This window comes from Falco punctatus (assembly GCF_963210335.1).
Source record: "Falco punctatus genome assembly, chromosome: 1".
NCBI lineage: Eukaryota > Metazoa > Chordata > Aves > Falconiformes > Falconidae > Falco > Falco punctatus.
Genome location: NC_137580.1, coordinates 5,275,705 through 5,295,594, shown reverse-complemented (window position 1 = coordinate 5,295,594; position 19,890 = coordinate 5,275,705). Strand labels below are relative to the sequence as shown.

The window sequence follows — 19,890 nt, the reverse complement described above, 5'->3', positions numbered from 1 at the left end:
GATGCCCAAGTAGTAGGTTGACTTGGATTCAGAACAGATCTCCTGCACTACCTGAAACCTTGCTTCTATCAATCTTTATTGTGCTGTTTAGCAGCATTCCACCTGGCTCCAGATGGGCTGGTGTGTCTGAAAGGCACAGCATAGTCACAGTGATGTGAGTCCAAGAGCCAGTAGCACAATAAACAACGAAAGAATTAGTAACTCTAGTTCTCAGTGGAACTACTTAGCCCTTGCGGATATTGATGCAACTACACCATTTCTAGGAAAAGCTGTCTGGGGCCAGCAAAGGCATTTCCACCCACCACTTCACTGCACAGCATGGACTCTTAACAAGCCAAGTGTGATATCCGAACTGGCTGTGTGCAGCATCCTGTTCGCAGATTTTATTTCCCATTCCTATAGTTTGGGAATAAGGGTCTACAGTTGTGCAATCTAACTCCCAGATGACTCATCTTCATGCAATGAGACATAAATGTTTTCTTCTAGGGCTTGGGGAGCTGCTGAGAAACACCAGCACAACTGCTCGCAGAGTCAAGATTTAGTAAGATTAAATACATTTTCTTTTGCTGAATCTTCTTAAGCCGGATCAGCATTTTCTTAAACCAAACCAGTTCCCCAGTCCAATTTATGTTGTGTCTGCCACTGAATGACTATGAATACATAACACTGAGAGGGCAGTGAGCAGTGTAAAGATGAACCTGGCACTGTCAGAACTGTTCATATAATGACAGTCCCTGGCAGGTAATGGCTTGGCAGTGATAACCTACCTACAGTATCTAATTCTACACTAAGATAAAACCACGTAATGCCACTGAAGACATTCAGGTCACAGCAGTATGAACTGCATGTAGAATTAGTCAACTGCTCTACATAAAACCACAGCAATCAATCTCTTCACAGCTTTGTTTCAACATACTTTGGTTACAAATGCTAACAGTTGGTTTCTACTTAGGTCTGTCTGCTTACAAAAGGCACCAGCTTTCACAGCTGTTCAGGGGCTGCTTTGAGCAGACACCTTAAGATTTTTATTCCACTAACCCACTCAAAAAATAAAACTACAGATCAGGAGATATGCTCCTGCACTACTAACTCTTCCTAAAGCATTAGGAACTTAAGCTTCTGTAAATGGCTCTTCAAAATTATAATTAAACAAATATGCCAATAAAAAGATGATGCACAACATTTATTAGTAACTTAAGGCTTCCACTTCACAAAATTCCTCTCTTGGTAGGGCACTTCAATGCCTAACTGCAACTCTTAACATAGCTCTAACAATGTTGTTAGTTTATTGTAAAAAATAACTTACTTTTGGCACATCAACTGCCACCTCCCTCATGGCACTGGGCCTGACATCATTCATCCCTTGCAGGAAGTCATTGAAAGCAATCATCACTGACCCAGCCACCTCGTTGTCTATTAGGTTAGGTCTTTTCCCCACTGCTCTCCGCAATGCATACAAACCTATTAAAAACAAAAAAAAACCAACCCATGAAAATGTGTAGATTTCCTCATGGTTCTCACAAACATAAATTGTACAACACACACAGCAGCACCAGAAAGGAAACGATGTTCAGAAGACTGTCTCAGCGCTGGGCCTTCACTAGGTCAAAGAACATGCAAGACACTTCTGATGAGAGAGCGAGAGAAAGGGGATTTAATGACCACAGAAAGAATATAAACTAAATCTGTTCCACAAGACAGAATCAAACAGCCTTGCCCGTGTTCCTGGAGATGAAGCCAAGACGGCAAAACCTTCAAATGTCCATACATCGATCCACACACGTTTTGAAACCACAGAGGAAGAGGGATAACTCATATTAAATATTAAATCAGCTCACATAAGAAATCCACAACCTTCTCCATTCCCCTATTATTAGGGCTGTGTTTTCCAAGCTGCTCTTAAAAACAAACTGATGAGATTTCTTTTTCTTTCATTGGAACCCTATTTTGCTACCTAGTAAGATGCCAGATAAAGAAAAAAACATGTTATTTGCAACAAACATTCCCTGGAACACTCAATAGCTCTTCACTCCCTTCAGCTATCACACTTTTCAAATGCAGGCATAGATTTTACCTTCTCCTTTGTTTGGCCAAATCACTCACATACAATACCTATAAATCTTGACACTAATTCCTAGCTTCACCCTATAATTCAATCCCTCAAAAGCCACACAAGTCCCACCCACTCACACATCAATATATCAATACTCCTCAGGCAGGACCAAGTAACTCTGCGGCTCCCAGGCGTTCCCCAGAGAGAACAACTATGGTCCCCGTTGTGTAAGATGCCCAGAAGTATCACTCTGTTTTCCCACTCCATAATTATGCTTTTTAATGTCTAATATTGAGTTCTACTGCTTCCATTTCCAATCCTGTTCTATGAACTGAAACTGTTAAATATGTCATTTAATATATTATTACGTGACGATGAGTATAATCTTATATACAGGTATACATATATGCAGATATGTTGTATCTGCTGTCGTGTTGTTACAAAGAAAATAAGGCAGTTAGTATGACACCAGTTCACCTTGCATGATCATGAAAAGACAAGTATTTGTTAAATCTTTTCTATATTTAAACAAACAAAACATCAATTAGTGCTACATGAAAGGACAATAAAAGGGATAAGCCATTTCTGAAAATAGACATAGTTTTAACTTTCAGCGGATTGTTGTCTTTTTTTCTACAGAGGTACTGGTAGATGCAGACATGCAAAGTTTCTGACAATGACAGGAATTCTGTATTTCCTACAATATATACAACGTGTGAAGAGATATTATATCTCCCCTGTGAAGCAGTACAGCTGGTGTCTCTCCATAAACTGCCAATTATGGCAGAGTCTGAGCACCTGCATTCAATACCCAGGCTCTTAATATAATAATGGAGAAAAAAAAAAAAAAAAAAAGGAAGAAAAAAAAGTTTGTAATTCAGGTTTCCCCTTGCACAGAACATCCAGAACTAATAAGATATATAAATAAAAACATTCCATGAGGCCAAGGAGAAAATGAAAATCTGGTCACCAGAGGACAGGTATAAAATATAAGTGACTCATTTTAACAACGCAGACAATTTTCACGTTATTCCTCCCCCACTTCTTCCTTCCTCTGAAACAGTTCATTTTAAGCAAACAAAAAACTTAAGCAAGACAACATAGATTCACACACACAGAGACAGAGATTAAAAATTTACATCCAAGCAAATAACAAACTCAACAACTTATTCTAGTGTCATTGCAGTTAACATTTTGGGGGGTGGGAGCAGGTATGGGGGTCGAGTCCTACATTTTCTTTTTTGTAATGTCAATTCACACGGCACACCCACTTAAAAAAAATATATGAAAGAATAAATAACTTGGCATGAAATTAAGTCATAGAGACAGCAAGTAACTGATAAAGAACTGTTCATTTCTACACTTATCTACTACATCAGGTACCAGTTTAGCCCAGTGCTCATTTCATATATTTTAACCATGTCGTGGTTATCTTTTTTTCATGAGGAATTTTTAAAAACAGACTTATTTTAACAATTGAGAGAGAACAGCACATAAAAATGCCCAAGGAGAATACCACTCTTAAGGATCATTACTGCCAGCACTACTAGGAGTTTTCAGTCCTCAGCAGTGGGTTTGAAACGCAACAGCCTTGATCCAGAACAGGAATAAAGAGGTCACAGCTTTCCAAACAAAGCCTGAATTCATTTCAGTATGTGCACGCACACACCACTGCACAGGTCAGCATTTAATTGAAACAATGTTTTACATTAAAACAATAATAAAAAACAGATTGAAAAAGAAGGCATGATTCTTCCTGTTTCCTCCTGTTATCACAATCATTCTTTCCTGCACTTCAGATTGACCTCTAACTGGGGGTGGGGTGGGGGTGGGGGAAGTCTTATTAATAGGAGAAGGATACAGCCAGTGGCTTGCCAGAGGCAGAAAAACACATCCTTGTCTCAAGACACTGAAAGATGTATTTAAGGTAAGGAAACGCAAAGTAGGGTACAAAACACGCTGCTAGAAGCATAGGGAAAGGAGGTGAAACACTGTGGCAAACCCAAGTTTATCACTACAGATAATGTTATAATGCAGATAAACTTAAGATTCAGACATAGTACCTCAGAAAACATTCAGCACCTCATCTTAGCTATTGGGTATCTTTCGCTTGGGAATGTTTTGGTCTGAGTATATGTCACTGCTGTAAACTGACTGAGCACTGCATTTGTTTCAGCTTTGATTGCTCTTTTTCAGGTGCCACTTCATTCTTAAGGATTAATGAGTATCAATAGCGTTTTGGCCATGAATGACAAGGCTCAGAAGTGGGCAAGTAGGTTTTTACTGTTTTATTCCAGAACGACTCCCACATGAGGGGAGGAAGAACACCAACATATGGTCAGTGGGACTGTTTGCACAGACATGTGCTACCTATTTCTGGTAAAGGGATACACAACTGGTCCCTGGGACTACCTTATGCAGAGCAGAAACTTAACTTGGAAGGCAGCCTTTGCAATAGTGAGCAACACTGATTCTCAGTGGAGTATAAATGGAAAATCCCAGTTAAAAAAAAATATTAAAAGAAACAAGCATAGCAAGTCATCCATGATTACAAACAATGGAAAATAAACAATTTGTTCCAGTCCAGCAACTGTGTGCTCTACCTCACCAATTCATCCTGTCTGTCTAGAACATAGGAAACTAAGTGGACAGAGGGGAAGAAAACAGCAGAACGCCCTGTCCTGGTACAGATGATCCTTCTTTGGTACCAAGCTATGCAAGAGGTCGATAGCATTGTTTCCCTCTAAGATTTTCTTGCTCATAGCTTGGCTAAGTGTTGGCACATTAGATCATAATCACAAACAGCCTAAAAATAGACTCCTTGACACTTCTATATTTTTCAGAGTCTGTGTATAATTATACACTACTGTAAATAATAGAAAGCATCCACTCAAAACAAGGAAAGTATACACCGTAGGTTTCAAAAACAGAATACACACAACACTTGAGGAAATGAACTGAACAAAACAAAATTGTTATCATGCATCTTTCACTACCCTTCAGCCTGTTTATTCTGCAAATCCATCTTGCCTGGACTTTCTCTACCAGAATTGTAAAACAAGAATTTGTAAGTAGCTTCAAAGAAATTGTAATCTTCTTGTAAGACTTGTTTGCAAAAGGAAATGTTTCTTCTTTCCCTACTAATCTGACATCCCCCCCCCCCCCCCCCCAATTATTATGGCCAAACCTAGAAGACACATACCATTTCTTCTTGCAACAGCTGTCAGATCCAACATGATACTCTCCTGCCTGCATGGCTTGCAGTGGAATTCTCAACAGCTTGTGGAAAGATGTCAGCTTCCTAATGGCACTGGATGGGGCACTCTACTTCTAGATCTTTACATACTTTAATTCAAAATTTAACATAAAAAGTATTTCATGTAACTTAAAAACAATTTTGAACTTTAGAAACCATAAGAGGAGCATACCTGATTTCACAGGCAATGGATACAAGTTATTCCAGTGTAAAATACTTCTGAGATTAGGAGCTCTTCTGCTTTCTATCTAGCAATTTTTAATCAGCATGGCTTTCTGCACTCATGCATGACAACAATCTCACAATTATAGTAGGAAATCTTTTACTGAACTTCAAGGATCATATACTACAAATCGCATGTATTCCTGAATATGAGTTTATAGCATTTCATTACAGCAAGATACTGGACAGTCAAATCCAAAAGAAAAATAATAGAGAACATTTATGTATGCATGCTGTTTGCAGTTATACGTAAATACACAATAATACAGACAAAGCCTGTTTGCCCAGTGGATGGAAGCCTTACCATTACCTGGTAAGGACCACTGCTGCACTAAGAATGTCCCACAAATTCTTCCTCACCTCTTCAGTCAACCTTTCACCCTATGCAGACCCTGCAAACCAGCTCTCCTACCCACCCATCATGGTCAGACAGCAATAGGTAATAACAAGAGCAGCTGCCACAGCCAGTGAGGGACAGTGGGGATGTGTTTAGGCAAAGGTTCTTTTTCCCTTTACTCCCCACGTAACGGAAGAGCAGCATCAGGCAAGCACCTGATGTTTGTGGGGCTCTAGGCAAGCTTTCCTCTGACCTGGGGAGGAACCACCATGCACAACAGCTGAAAAACTCAGATGCATTCTTCTATTTGCATCCCAAGAAACTTCTACGGTTTGGAAGGGTGCATGGTTTGTTTGGGATTTGTTTTGTTTTGGGTTTTTTTTTTTGGCTGGTTTATTTTGTTTTGTCTTTTTTTTTTCCCTCCCCAATGTAAGTAAGTATGGAATCAAACATACCAATAAATTTACCAAGGAATAAAATAAAAAAAATATCCATGGACCAGACTCCTATAAATATATTTTTAAACTTTCTTAATTTTTATTTACTCTGTACATAAAATGCATGCCTATTTAGAAAAAAATTCACAAACCAGAAACTCTTACTTTTGCTCTGGAAATGGTATTCTGCAATACGTCTTTAGCAGCCAGCACTATACGGGAAAATCCCTGAAGAACTTTCATATGCTGTTTGCACAGGAAAGATAATGCCCTTAAATCCCTTGTAACCATAACGTTGCAAATTCACTCAGCTAACCTGAGCACTAATCTACTGTAGGGATTACGTGCACGATTTATAGTCCTTCGTGCAGAGCTCTGGCATTTGCTGGAACATGTCTATGGACCTGACTAAAAGTTGCTGAGAGGTATGACAGGGGAGGGAAAGGAAGGAAGGAAGGAGGAACTGTATTTTCAAAACTTCTTTCATACAGGAAACAGTTTATTCACAGATCAGGTACACACACACCATTTATCCTAAGACAATGACAACAGCGGGAAATAAGGAATATAAGACTGCCTGTTTCTAGCCTGCTTTCATACATAAATGTTCTTAAGCTATGGTTAGTCATATGCGTGTTAGAAGAAAAATAAGGACTGCCAGGCTACCAGTTCAGCAAGGGCAGAAAGACAAGAAGCAACAGTTAGTGGCTAAATGCCAGTCTAATTGTAATTAGGAACATTGTCAAGTCAGAATACAGCTAAAGTCAGGAGACCTACAAAAACTTGGCCTGAAAATATTTAAGCTTTGTCCCCCAATAGTGTCTATTCATTTACATACAAAAGCCTACTGCTAACTGATTTCACTCCCGCAGAACTAACACAGACATACCAATTAAGCTAGATTTCACCAGAGGACCTTTTATGAGTTTTTATCAAATAAACAAAAAAAACCTAAGACTACTTTCAGATTCTGTTTACTATTATATATTCCAGGAAAACATTTTACCTGAGGCCTGAGAGTGAGTCAGAAGACACTGACCTTTTCTCCTATAGTATCATTTCTACACAAATAGCTTGTCTGAAGTATAGCTGATGCTAGCTTATTCAGAAAAATAGCACAGCTATGGAAAACATCATTTTTTATTCAGATACTGAAAAAACTTGCACCTTTGCAACCTAAAGATGAACATCTACTCTAATTGGGTTAGTTTAGATCTTTCTAAAGCCAACAGAGCAAGACAGAGTGACACGAATCACAACATGATCAGTCCTTCCCTATGCACTATGAGGGGAACAAAACTCCTACAGATTTTTAGTACAGGAAGAACTGCACTTCAAATGTATTTGAAACTGAGTCTGTTACCATTGCTGTTCAAGTTACGTTTGAAACCAGACTCCACAGAAAAACTGGAAAAAAATAATGCATACCAATTGTTACACAGAGATGACACTGTACTTGAGCTCTAGATGTTCCCATGTTACAGTCACTCAAAGAATGTAAAAGCACGCCAACTGATCAAACAAAATTTGAACAGAACTAAGGCAAGAAGTGTTAACTAATATTCAGAAGATATCCAAAACCAGAAACACAACTGTGTCAGATGAAATTCTGCCTAAAGCAAGACAAAGTGGCATAAATAAGTATCAGATACATCATAAAAAAACCCAAAGAGAACAATGAAAAATTATTGCTTTCCAAAGCCAAAAAAAGTTACTAAAGGCTTCTTAAAATGTAATACACCTTTCAAATGAGTAACTTCCCAAAAATTATGCCTATATCTTGGAGAAAAAAAAATAGGTTTAGTCCAAACATATAATTCCAATTCATAACTAGAGCCTGCTCCAGAACCAGGAAACAGAATAACTTTCTGCGGTAATTTAATGCTAGGCTAGGAGGGCAGCAGTGAACATGAATTCTGTTAGTACAAGAAAAACACTGCAGTGCTTGCATGATGACCAGCATGTGAACATGTGTGTGGACAGCATGTCAACAGTGAGCATGGTTAGCCTACTTCAGCTAGCAGGAGGTGGAAAATGAGAAAAGACGTGATGCGAGAAGAAGAAGGAAGTGTGTAAGTCTGCACAATGTCTTTCAGTTAGCAAAATGCCAGTTAAGATGAATGACTGCGTAAAGCATGTTGTATCACCAAGAAGTCCACAGATTAGCCAAACCTTTCTCAGAGATTAAAGGTCAGGAAGTTGTCTTCAGTTCTCTGATGTGCAAAACCTTTAAAGTTAACCCAGGGAAGCAAGCAGCTCGGATCATTGTAGAAAAAAACCAAACCTATAGGATAATTTAAAGATAGTGGACTACAGTGTCTTCAAAAATCAGTTTAGTCTTGGTTAAACCCCTTTCACTCATTCAAAGGTACTATACAGAGAGGTGAGGATTTCTCCTCTTGCTAGAGGAATAACACTGCCTGGCACAAAACTCTCATCCAGCTTCACATGCAGGGAGCTGAAGCACCTGACTAGCAGCACACCACTCCTGTCAACGTGACTTAGAGCTGGGTTACCAACATTGTGTTGATTCCCAGGTCTAGAAAATAAACAGGGACCACACAGAACTGTCTGCTCGCACCGCAGCTCAGCCAACGACCCAGCCTAAGACATTATCTGTCCTATATGTATTCTGTTCTTAAATAAAATGACATAATGCTAAATTTTCAGGATCCGCAAGCTGAGGAATGACATTCTGATTGCCGTTTCACTGGTGTGCACAGGTAGGGCTGCACCAACACAGGCTACTCTGGTGTCCCTCACACTTCAAACCAAACAACTTGTTTTGGGGCTGACCCTCCAACCCATTCAAGTAGAAGCTTCTATGTGCATTGCCACACATGAACATTATTTCTTCTGTACCACTCAAGCTGCAGAAGCAAGACCACAGAGTCTATCTGCCATGAAAGTTAATTTAAAATATTAGTGACCGTTACTGATCAACCCTTCTGAAAATATTCCTTATTTCCTGTTTTTATAAACATCAGCAGACAGAATGGGATGTGCTTTAAACAGATTAAGTACTCAACCAACAAATGTGTATATGAAGTCAGCAACCCCATCATCCAATTAACTTCAAGCCAGTTTCAGATAAAAGCACACTTAAAATTAGTTATGATGAAAACCAAAAGTTCACACGCCCTGACTGCAGTAAGTACAACTCTCCATACAAAACCAAAACTCAAGTACCATTACAAAACAAACAAAAAAAACCCCAAAAATTTTATGTAAGAAAAACAACTACAGAAATAACTATGGAAAAAATATAACTACAACTACAACTAAGAACAACTGTAACGTGCACCAGCATCTCTTCAAAGAGGCAAACAGAGCAAGACGTTTCCTCTCTGGATACAAAGACAACTTGCAGTAAAGAAACATCTGCACACTCAGCATATGTAGAGACACAGGTTAAAAAAAAAACAGATTTAAAAATTTTGCAATCACATCAGAATGACACTGAACCCAAGTAGAAAGGTGAGAATCTAATGCTATGCAGCTAAAATAACACAATTTTTGTGGAATCTGAGGAAAGTAATTGAACTATTTTAAATGTTTAAGACTGAAGTTCTAAAACCAATTCTGACTTTGTCTTTGCCTTAGAAGATACTGGGGGGAGGAAATCCTAAGAAAGAGGGCAAGGATCCCACGGACAAGAATAAGGTCAACACACTCCACCCAGTCTCAAGCATGTTCAGTCAAGCCACTCAGCAGCATCCAGATGTAGCCACTTCTGCATGAAAGCCACCATTCTGAGTTAGTGCTCTAAGAAACAATCAAAAAACATGTTGCAGTCTAAGTCCAAAAAAAGCCACATCGCTTTGTTATGTATACATGCAAGCAAGGACTCATTTATTCATAACCTGTTAAGATGGCAAACTAGGTCAATTGCTTTGGTTTAAAAACAGCTTCTATGCTAAGGATCCAACTTTAAAATCACAGAACACAGCATTAACATAAATCTTGGTCTTCTTGCACCATAAATTAGTATGATGGAACACAGTGTCAGAAAACTCAATTACTCCAATCCAAAAATTAACTTGTAGTTTACTTCTGTATTACATCTGGACTTTTCAGTGCACTTCAAAATCCAGTGTTCTGCCATCTCTGCAAAAATCCCTCAACTTCATAAGAATACATTTTTTGGCATTGACCATCTGACCATACATATTCTTAATATTCCCCACAAAACCCATATTTTCTACACAACCTTTTCATAAAAAGGCACACAGCCTTTCCCACCTCATTTTGCATGTCCCATGGGAATCAGTATTCAGTTAGAGAATGCAATAGCAGATCGTTTGCAACAGCACAGTTTCAATCTTTTTCTGTGCTACACAAAAAAACCAACCAAACAAAACATCAAAACCAAAACCAACATAGACATGGTATCTTCAGTCGCTTTCCGTAAAGGAATAAATAACTACAGCACATCAAGCAGTGTTTTCTCTTTAAAACCTTTAACTGCAACCAGTTAATTTGAAAACAAATCAAAAAGCACCTTGCAGAACAAATGATCCCATTGCCTTGGTCACCAACAGCCTTTGTCAAAATCTACACTTTCAATAGTGTCTCAGCCCACGTTCCCAAACTTGGCATTACAACCCAAGTAAAATATTTCCATTTATTGTACACCCCCAGCAGAACTCGGGTCCAAATCATGTTGGGAAAGGTTCAGACTGAACCTTTATGACTTGACTTAAAGAAAGGACAGATATTCTTGATGCCCAGACACTAGACTGTTTCATCAAGACTGTGTCTGAGCTGAAACAAAGAGCTCAGATTTGAGATGCAAGGCTGAGAAGCCACGTATTGAACGCAGCATTTGTCTAAGTGAAATACCAGTCAGAGGCAGGTCCTCAGGGTGCACAGAGACCCACTGTTAATCACATTAGCCCAAACGGCTCACGTTTCCTGCAGGTGGCCAGGCTACCAAAACTGCAGAAGCTGGGGAGGAGGGGGGGGGGAGGGGCGGGGCAGAATTCACATAGGTCTAACAGAAACATTCCTGGGTTTTAGGAGAATTTCTTTCCCCATCAATTACAGGGGAAAACAAAAAACCTTCAACTGCCTATTTTTTATTATTATTTTTCTTTTTAATGCAAGTGAATTGATGAAATTATTTTTTGAGTAGTAAAAGATACAGCAGGAAATTTCTCGGCTCCAACAAAAGCCAAGTACAGTATCCCCCTAAATAACTTATACTTTTACAGATCTAATATCTATATATAATCAATATAAAGAATCATCATATATAAAATCCAATAAAGAACATCCTAGCTGTATTATTCATCAGAACACAGGGGTAATAGAAGGGCTGAATGAATACCACAGACAGTAAGATCTTCAAACAAGACCCTTAAAATTATGAAAGAAAGACGACAGACCATATCATATGTCTATGCAAGTAGCTTCACAGATTCAGTAGAGTAATGCTGATTCACACTGGTCAAAGATGTAGCTCAATTTCTTATTTCTGCAACATTTTTTGTAACAGCCAGCTCAAGCCACTGAACAGTTACAACCCTGAAGACTAAGTAAGGTGATACCTTAAACTATTACAATCAGGTAATTTAAAAAAAAAAAAAACAAAAAAACAAACCACCCCCAAAAAAATCCGAACTGATGCAAAACAAAGCAATTAGTGCTTCTTTCACAGAAGTCTCAAAGCTTCAGTGGTTGCAATGCAACATCATCACTGGAACCAAATAGATGTTATTACAAGACAGACCACTATTTAAACACAGACATTTGTTCTTCCTCTCCTCATGATGCTATCTTATCACAGTCCAAGTGTTTTATATCAGCACACTGAAATTATGTGTAATGAACACGAATGTTGAAGATAAATTCTAAGAGTTACAAAGCAAATACTTCCTTTCTCTGTAAACAATATGACTGAACCCACTTCTTGAAGAAATCAAGCTATATTTATATTCACCCTCTTGAAATGCTACAGGCAGCCATAGAAGGATAAGTTTATAATAAATTGCTATATTTGGAAACCTTTGTTGCTAAGCATCTTCTAACATTCAGTACAGTTTATACCATTCATGTCTCTGCTACATAATTAACATTTCGTATGTTTTAAAAAAATAAAAAGTGCAGTGCTTATCTTTGTTGTTAAATTAAAACCATTATAATGTTTTAGGGAATTAATAAAACTGTGTGGCCAATTAATTAAAGCAGAAGCAATACAATTGCAGGGGCATACAAGCACTGGCATTATATGCAAGGATATAGCAGTGCCTATCTTCTAGACATTGCCTCCGCTTGAGACAAAACAATTCAGAAGGCAGCTGTTCACGCTAAAAGGTAGTCCACTAAATGATTTAGGACATAGTAGACCTCTCCCAGTCTTAAGAATATGACTATGACTTTCTCAGCTGCACACATAACTAAGCCCTTTTCTTGTCAAGAATTCTGTGCATGTGAAAACCCTCCGAAGGCACTCAAGTCCTCAAGAATCTACCACGAGGAGCCCATTGCAAGCTGATGCCCACAGGATATGGTCCATTGCCCATCAAGGTATTTGCAGGTTTGCCATACTATGTTGTTAACCTGTATGGAAGTATGCAGTTAATTGTGGAAAACAGAAACATGTTGCTAGGCCATAGAGAAATCCCAACTTCTCCAATGTCATCACTACAGCTATATGTAACCTTGAACAGAGATGACGTACACTAATTCTGAAAGCACTGCATCTAAGCTACTGATACTTGCCATGTTAGAATATTTTACTTACTTTAAGTTTGCTGGAATGACCACATTTCTTTGTAAAACAGATGAATAATACTTGCTCAACATGTGAGGGGGGGATACAAGTACTCTAGTACAAGTCCAGAGCACACTGCACAGATTCTCTTGTCCACTTTTCCTCTCCTTGCCCATTCCAGCCACACAACACAACATCACAATTCTGTACACACCATATACACAGAAGCCTAGAAACATTCAGCACAAAACATGAAAGGTTCCTAAAACTTCGTCATGACTTCCATGAAAATGCACAGAGTTGCTGAACAGAACAGAAAACTTGCCTGTCTGACCCCAGAAGTACCACTGAGCAATTCTTGTACCGGAGAACAAAACTTCTGCCAAGAAAACAGTTGGAATATATTTAACTAAAAACCAGCTATTTACTTTTCATTAACACATGCTCTTCAGAATTATATAGGAGACAAAACATCAAAGCTTTATAATGGAGTATCTTAGGAAGCATAACTATAGATGCAAAAGTGAACCATAGCCCTACAATTACTACATTAACTGTGGTACATTAATTACCACACCCTTAGTTTATCTAAGCAGTATATACACAGTACTATACATGTGTTAAAAAATCAGAGTTGATGTATAAAGATAAGGGAGGATGAGTCCTTTGGAAATGATCTAAACTTTGTTTTAAGAATAAAACTATATTTAGCTTGTAAACTTTCAGGCTTTCCAGTCACAAATGAAGTACCTAAAGATAAAAATGGTGTAAGCAGGACTCAAGATTCTCCCAAAGACCACTACTGCAGTAATAATAGCAAATTACAATAATCTTGTACCAAAAACTGAACATGTATTTCTGAGTTCAGAATTCCTGCTTCTAAATAGTCTCCACGTTTCAGCTGTTCCTACACACACATTATGTGTGAAAGGGGCACAAGAAACCTTAAAATTTATGAAGCAACTCTTTTACACATATATATATATATATATATACACATACACACACACACACTCACATATATATAAAAAAAACACTCAGCCATTGCCTGAATGTTAAGCATTTTGGCTATTTAGAAATGCACACCAGCAGTCTTAGCTATAAGTTTATACCGTGTTTTATGTTGTAATATATACGAAATATTATGTTCAATTCTGAGCCCTACATTACCAAAAGGTTATTGACAAACTGGAGGGAGTTCAGAGAAAATCAGCATAAGTTCTCAGAAGGCAGGAAGGACTTATTTATGTGGAAAGATTAAAAGAGCTAAATATTTATAGTTTGGCTCAGTAATGAATGAGGAGGTAGGGGACATGAGAACAGCCTAGAGATATCTGAAGGGTGTAAACACTAAGGAGGGAGAGTGAATGTGTTATACAAGGATGTAAATAGAAATAATGGGATAAAACTAAACAAGGAAAACTTAGGCTGAATATCAGAGAGCATTCCTGGACAGCAAGCTATCTTGGCCCACGGCAAAATTTCTTAAATGAAGCAATAGAAGCCCATTACTCGGAACAACAAACAAGACTAGACAAAACACTGGAAAATTTGCCATATGGAATAACCTTGCTCTGCTGAGGAGAAATATAACTTCATAAAAGCTAGTCTTTTCTAAGTTTAACTCCAGTTAAAGCAATAATATCTTACAAGGTGTTGAAAATTTAGTATTAAAAAATAGATATTGAGAGCTTGATCAGAAAAAAAAAAGAATCCAACTAAAAATGCTCCTTATTCAAAGTAACTTAAATCCAGCTTATGTAGTACTACAACGAAATGATGCTTCTGCAGTTCTTTGAAGGAGAAAAATACATGAGGGCTGCAAAGAGTTAACGGCGCTGGACTGTATTCTCCCCAGCAGAGGTCACTCCAAGTTAACAAATAGCAAAGAAGTCTTAACAGCATGGATTCAAACTTCAGGGATGATCAATACAAAGGAGACCTCCTCCTTCCCTCATCCTCAGCACTGGCTTTGGAAGCAAAGCTCCCAGATAACAGCATGTCCTGCAATCAGTCACAGGTGGATGCCAGAAGTTTTGGAACTACATAGCATGTAGTGTTCCATTTTCGTAACACTGGAAATTAATTTTCTAAAAGGCTTTCATGCAGTGGGTAAATATCATCTCATTGCAGTTGGATTATGAAGTGTCCAGAATCGATGCGTGCATGCACAATTAAATCTAGGCTTGGTCATATTTGGAATTGAAACCACAACACTTCTTACTGAAAATTTTACATTACATTAGTGAAGTATTTACTATGTGAGGACTGTGACACAGGCAGACTGACTGGCTTCCAAAAACACAGAGGAAGGAAAATAAAAAGGGAGTTTATCTTTTTGTTGTTGTTGTTTGTATATATTTGTTTTTAAAAGAATGTTTGCTAACTTAAAACAGAGCTTAACACACAAACAAAGCCAACAGATGAGCACTATAATGAGCAGTCTGTGTCCGTACATATTTTTTTTCTTCTTGACCCACACAAAAGTCCACAAATTCATAATTGAGAACTATCCCTTAGAAAGTCTGGAAACTGGCAAGTAAAAACCTTGCTGTTCCACATGCCAACACCCCCAGTAAGACTTCTGTCATCTTCATAGTTAATTCTGATGCAAGTTAACCATGCACTGTGCCACCGCCAGAGGAAGCTGTCCCAGTGCCAAAGGAAATAAAAGTAACCAGCACATACAGCAAACGTTACTTGCAAACTACAAGGGAGCAAATAGGCATAAGCAGAGCTAAAGAGTCATATTTTGACTAGACTGTTTTAAACAGCTGCTCATGAGTAGACTTCAGGTCCAACACTTAAACCACATAGACGCATTCTAGCAAAACGTAAGAATTGATAGAGCATACTTCTAATATTCCAGCCAATGAAAACAGAAATGAAGTCGTGTTGAAGTATTCCCTGGAACATACTGAACCCTGGCTGCATGATGCATGGCTAATTCTGCAGGGCTATGCCTGTACCAGAGGCCAAGGGACACCTTCCAACCCCCAGCTCAAGATGTGCTCTCCAGCTCTACCGTACCAGGTGCGTACAGACCCCTAGCCTCTGCCACCCGCTCCTCATCTGCGGGCAAATGAAATATGGGCACAAAATATGGGAAGGAGCTACAGTAAACTCCACCCAGGCCCACAGGCTCAATACCCTGGGTACAACGACATGCAGGACAAGCCGTCTACCTTGAGTGACTTGGGATTTTTGTGCAGAGAGGTAGGCTCTAGAGCAAAAAGACTCTTAGGGATATTTCAGTTAACTCACTAAACCATTGGTTTACTGAGAGACGGCTAGCTAGCTAATTTGCTAGAAAAAACACTGGGGAATCCCCTGTGCCATTAACCTTATTATTAGATTTTAAGATCTAGTAATAGTCAACAAGTTTTTCTGTCTCCCTAGGAGCAGACTGATATTCATCATATTTCATGCCTGGTTAGTTTTTTTGACACAGAAATTAAATGTCATTGTTTTAAAAGCTATTAGTACAGACTGTGGATTTTTATTTTTTTTAAACAAAATAAAGGGACTAACAACAAAGTAAGTTCCTAAACAAGACACACAAAGTCTTACCTGCTTCCTTGCACAAGGCTGCTAAGTCTGCACCCACATAACCATGTGCACTATCAGCCAGTTGCACCAACTCCACTGCTGTGAGCGAATGTGGAACTTTCTTGAGAAGCTTTTGGAGTATGTCCAGACGGTCTTGGGCATTAGGAATTCCAATTTCTATCTCTTTATCAAAACGCCCAGGTCTGCGCAGTGCTGCATCCAGTGCATGAGGACGATTAGTGGCCCCAAGTACCAAGAGCTGCCCTTCACTGCTTTCCTGAAGGCATCAAAAAATGCAAAATATTAAAATACAGTTACACGTAACACATCTTATAAACATACTTCTCATTTACTTTTCCCAAATATTACACACACTAAACTCCTGATGCTAGCCCTAAGAACACACCAATTTTTCAGAATATATACGCCACAAGCGATCCCATCCAACCTATCCCTAATTGCAATTTAGCAATACTATAGGCTGCAGGCACATACAGATAACACAAGAGAAACTACTCCAGATGCCCTCATCCCAGTGTCTCCAAAGCAAGCATCAAGCAAAGGAAAAGAAGAGTTTAAACTAAACGCCAGCACTGGCACAAGAATAAAAAGGTATCAGCAGGCCTTGAAAAAACAAGGTTGGGAAACAAAAATTTAAGGTATCAAAACCAGCAGAGACAGGAGGTTATAAAGCTTCCTGTAGGTTCAGTAGGGAAAGCAAGGTCAAAAATCCAAATCAACTTCCTCAAGCTCTGCTTTTACACTTCTGAAGCGAGGCAAAAATCTGCTATGAAGTCTCTTGCAGTGCCATTCTCTTTTCGTGAATGAAGCACCTTCTCCAGAAAGAATACCCATCAGCTTTTGCCGTCAGAAAATATGTCCTGCCTGTGAACAACTCCAGACTGGGCAACTCAAACTATAGTGCAAAAAAAGTGAGAAACTTGTAGATTACATAAACAGCAGAAACTAATTTTCATACTGTGGACAGATTTCTTCCATCCTCCCTGCTAATAATCATAAATAAAGTAGATGAGAGATTGGCAAACTTTATGGGCATAATCTATAATGTACTGTTTCTTCAGTATGCTTTTATTTATGTCTTCAATATTACTACGGCGATCTTGAAATAACTGTTGTTGCCTTTAATCGTGTACCCTATACATCACCGGAAGTATTTTGATGACTGATTTCAGAGCAATTAAAAATACCTGGCTTAGGTCAGTGATGGGGGTAGGTCTCTTCTCCCAGATAACAAGTGACGGGATGAGGAAATGGCCTCAAGTTGCACCAGGGGAGGTTTAGGTTGGATATCAGAAAAATTTCTTCACTGAAAGGGTGCTCAAGCATTGGACCAGGCTGCCCAGGGATGTGGTAGAATCACCATCCCTGAAGTGTTTAAAAACCACATAGATGTGGTGCTTAGGGTCACGGTGTAGTGGTGGGCTTGGCAGTGCTGGGTTAATGGTTGGACTTGATGACCTTACAGATCCTTCCAACCTAAAAGAGTCTATGATGGTCTATCACTAAGATTTCAGTTTTATCTCCAAAACTACAAGGGTGGGAAAAGGCAAAGGAAAGACAATGAAAGGAGAAAAACTTTTTTCATCGCGCATTATCAGGAGATATTCCCCTCCTAAGTCTTCTGCTTAGCATCCAAGAAGGCATGAAATAATTACATAAAGTCTCACCTAAGACTGTTTTCTTTCCCCCCAAACAACACATCTAAAATTGGCTGCATTACAGAAGCAAAATTATTTTGTTCACCTGGTCCCCATACACATTGTCTCAATACAGTCTACTTACTGAGCCAATGCCATCCATTAATGTCAGCAACGAAGCAACAACTCTCTTTTCAACTTCATTCTGAGCCCCTTCTCTCTTTGGACAGAGTGCATCCAACTCATCTATAAATATAATGGAGGGCTGACTGGGGGGGTGGGGAAAGGTAAAAAAAAAAACATTTAGGTGCTCAGGAAGATTTAAAACACCTAGGCAGAAAAGTGCAAAGCTGTACACAGAAAATGTCCAGTACCTACAAAAATTGACAAGCATCCTGCTCCTTTAGGCAACCAAAAGTTTCAACCTTGAATATGGTGTTATGCAACAAGGTAACTAAAATGACTAATATACTAGATAGCTAATACCTTCAAGATGACCTACCAATCTACTTCTCTATGACTCTCTCCCAAAGACTCAAAATTTAATATACCAAATTCACCAGTGAAAAGACAGCATTTTATTTGCCACTTCTACAAATAAAGTATGTGGTAGTGTTTTGCTAATGTATTATGAACACCAATCACCTGGCAGTCTAAAGTCTGCCCTAAACCAGGTTAAATATATTTCAGCAGAATGTTACCCTAACCCAGAGGCATGCTATAGCCAGTACCAACACTAGCCCGTTTAGAGCTAGCTTCCATGTCTCAGCACAGTACCACACATTGGTCTCCAAAGATAAAACTAGACAGAAAAATTTGGATCCAGGTGAAACTCTGGCTCATCTTTTGAGATAAGCCTACAATACGCTGGCGATACAGACAGAGCGGTTTGGCACCATCTGTAACAGTCATCTAAAAAGGGCAGTGTCCAAAAGCATTTAATAGGCATACTAGATTTGACTGCTTTCCTTCTAGCTAAGCTCTACATAGACAAATATATTTCCTTTTAAAAACCACTGCAGGAAAAAATTTCAATTCAAAAATTCCTGCAAGTGTTTTTCTTTTAAGAACATTAACGCTGGAACCAACACCGCAAATAAGTTAGCATGAATAAAATTATCTGGAAGAACGTACCACAGAGAAGCTTCAGCAAATATCTGACGTAATCTTGATTCAGACTCCCCATAAAACCTATAATAATTAAAATACTTTAATAAAAAACATTTTTGGTCTTTTCCACGCAACTTGGAAAACTACTACTCATGTGTTCCAAAAAGCCATATATGGTGCCCTTTCAAAGTCCCAAAGAATTTGCAAATCTACAATAAGCTTTATTTCCACAAGGACAAGAAATTAAGGTAAAATGGGGCACAGACAAAGACATAATCATCTTGTAACTACAAAAAAGATCAAAGGGAAAAGTTTGTCTCTTCTGTGTTAGAAAATTTTATCTATATTTTTTAGAAAACAAAATATAGTTCCCTGGACACATTAACCTGTGCAGCGTTATCTTCATTTCAAATATGCTTTAACAAATCGTTCACCTTGTTGCAGAACTAACAAACACGTAATTGCAGATGCAGTTTCAGTGCCCTCTTTAATTTAGTCCATGCCTTACACAAATTTCTTGGCCAAATCCAATAACCCTCTTTTATTGCAAGAA

General features: G+C 38.6%; 1 protein-coding gene across 4 annotated transcripts in view; it reads right to left on the bottom strand.

The window, feature by feature from the left end:
• AFG2A (AFG2 AAA ATPase homolog A) overlaps positions 1–19,890 on the bottom strand; it is a gene marked incomplete at its 5' end in the record, with an annotated part of 202,146 nt that overhangs the window by 173,190 nt on the left and 9,066 nt on the right. For all 4 annotated transcript variants that reach the window (XR_013925750.1, XM_080373773.1, XM_080373771.1 and 1 more), the window contains 4 exons: positions 1,307–1,461; positions 16,591–16,846; positions 18,373–18,496; positions 19,362–19,418. Coding sequence is in view for 3 of the 4 variants with exons in the window: in XM_080373773.1 (XP_080229899.1) it covers positions 1,307–1,461; positions 16,591–16,846; positions 18,373–18,496; positions 19,362–19,418 (592 nt within the window). The remainder of the gene's footprint in view (positions 1–1,306; positions 1,462–16,590; positions 16,847–18,372; positions 18,497–19,361; positions 19,419–19,890) is intronic.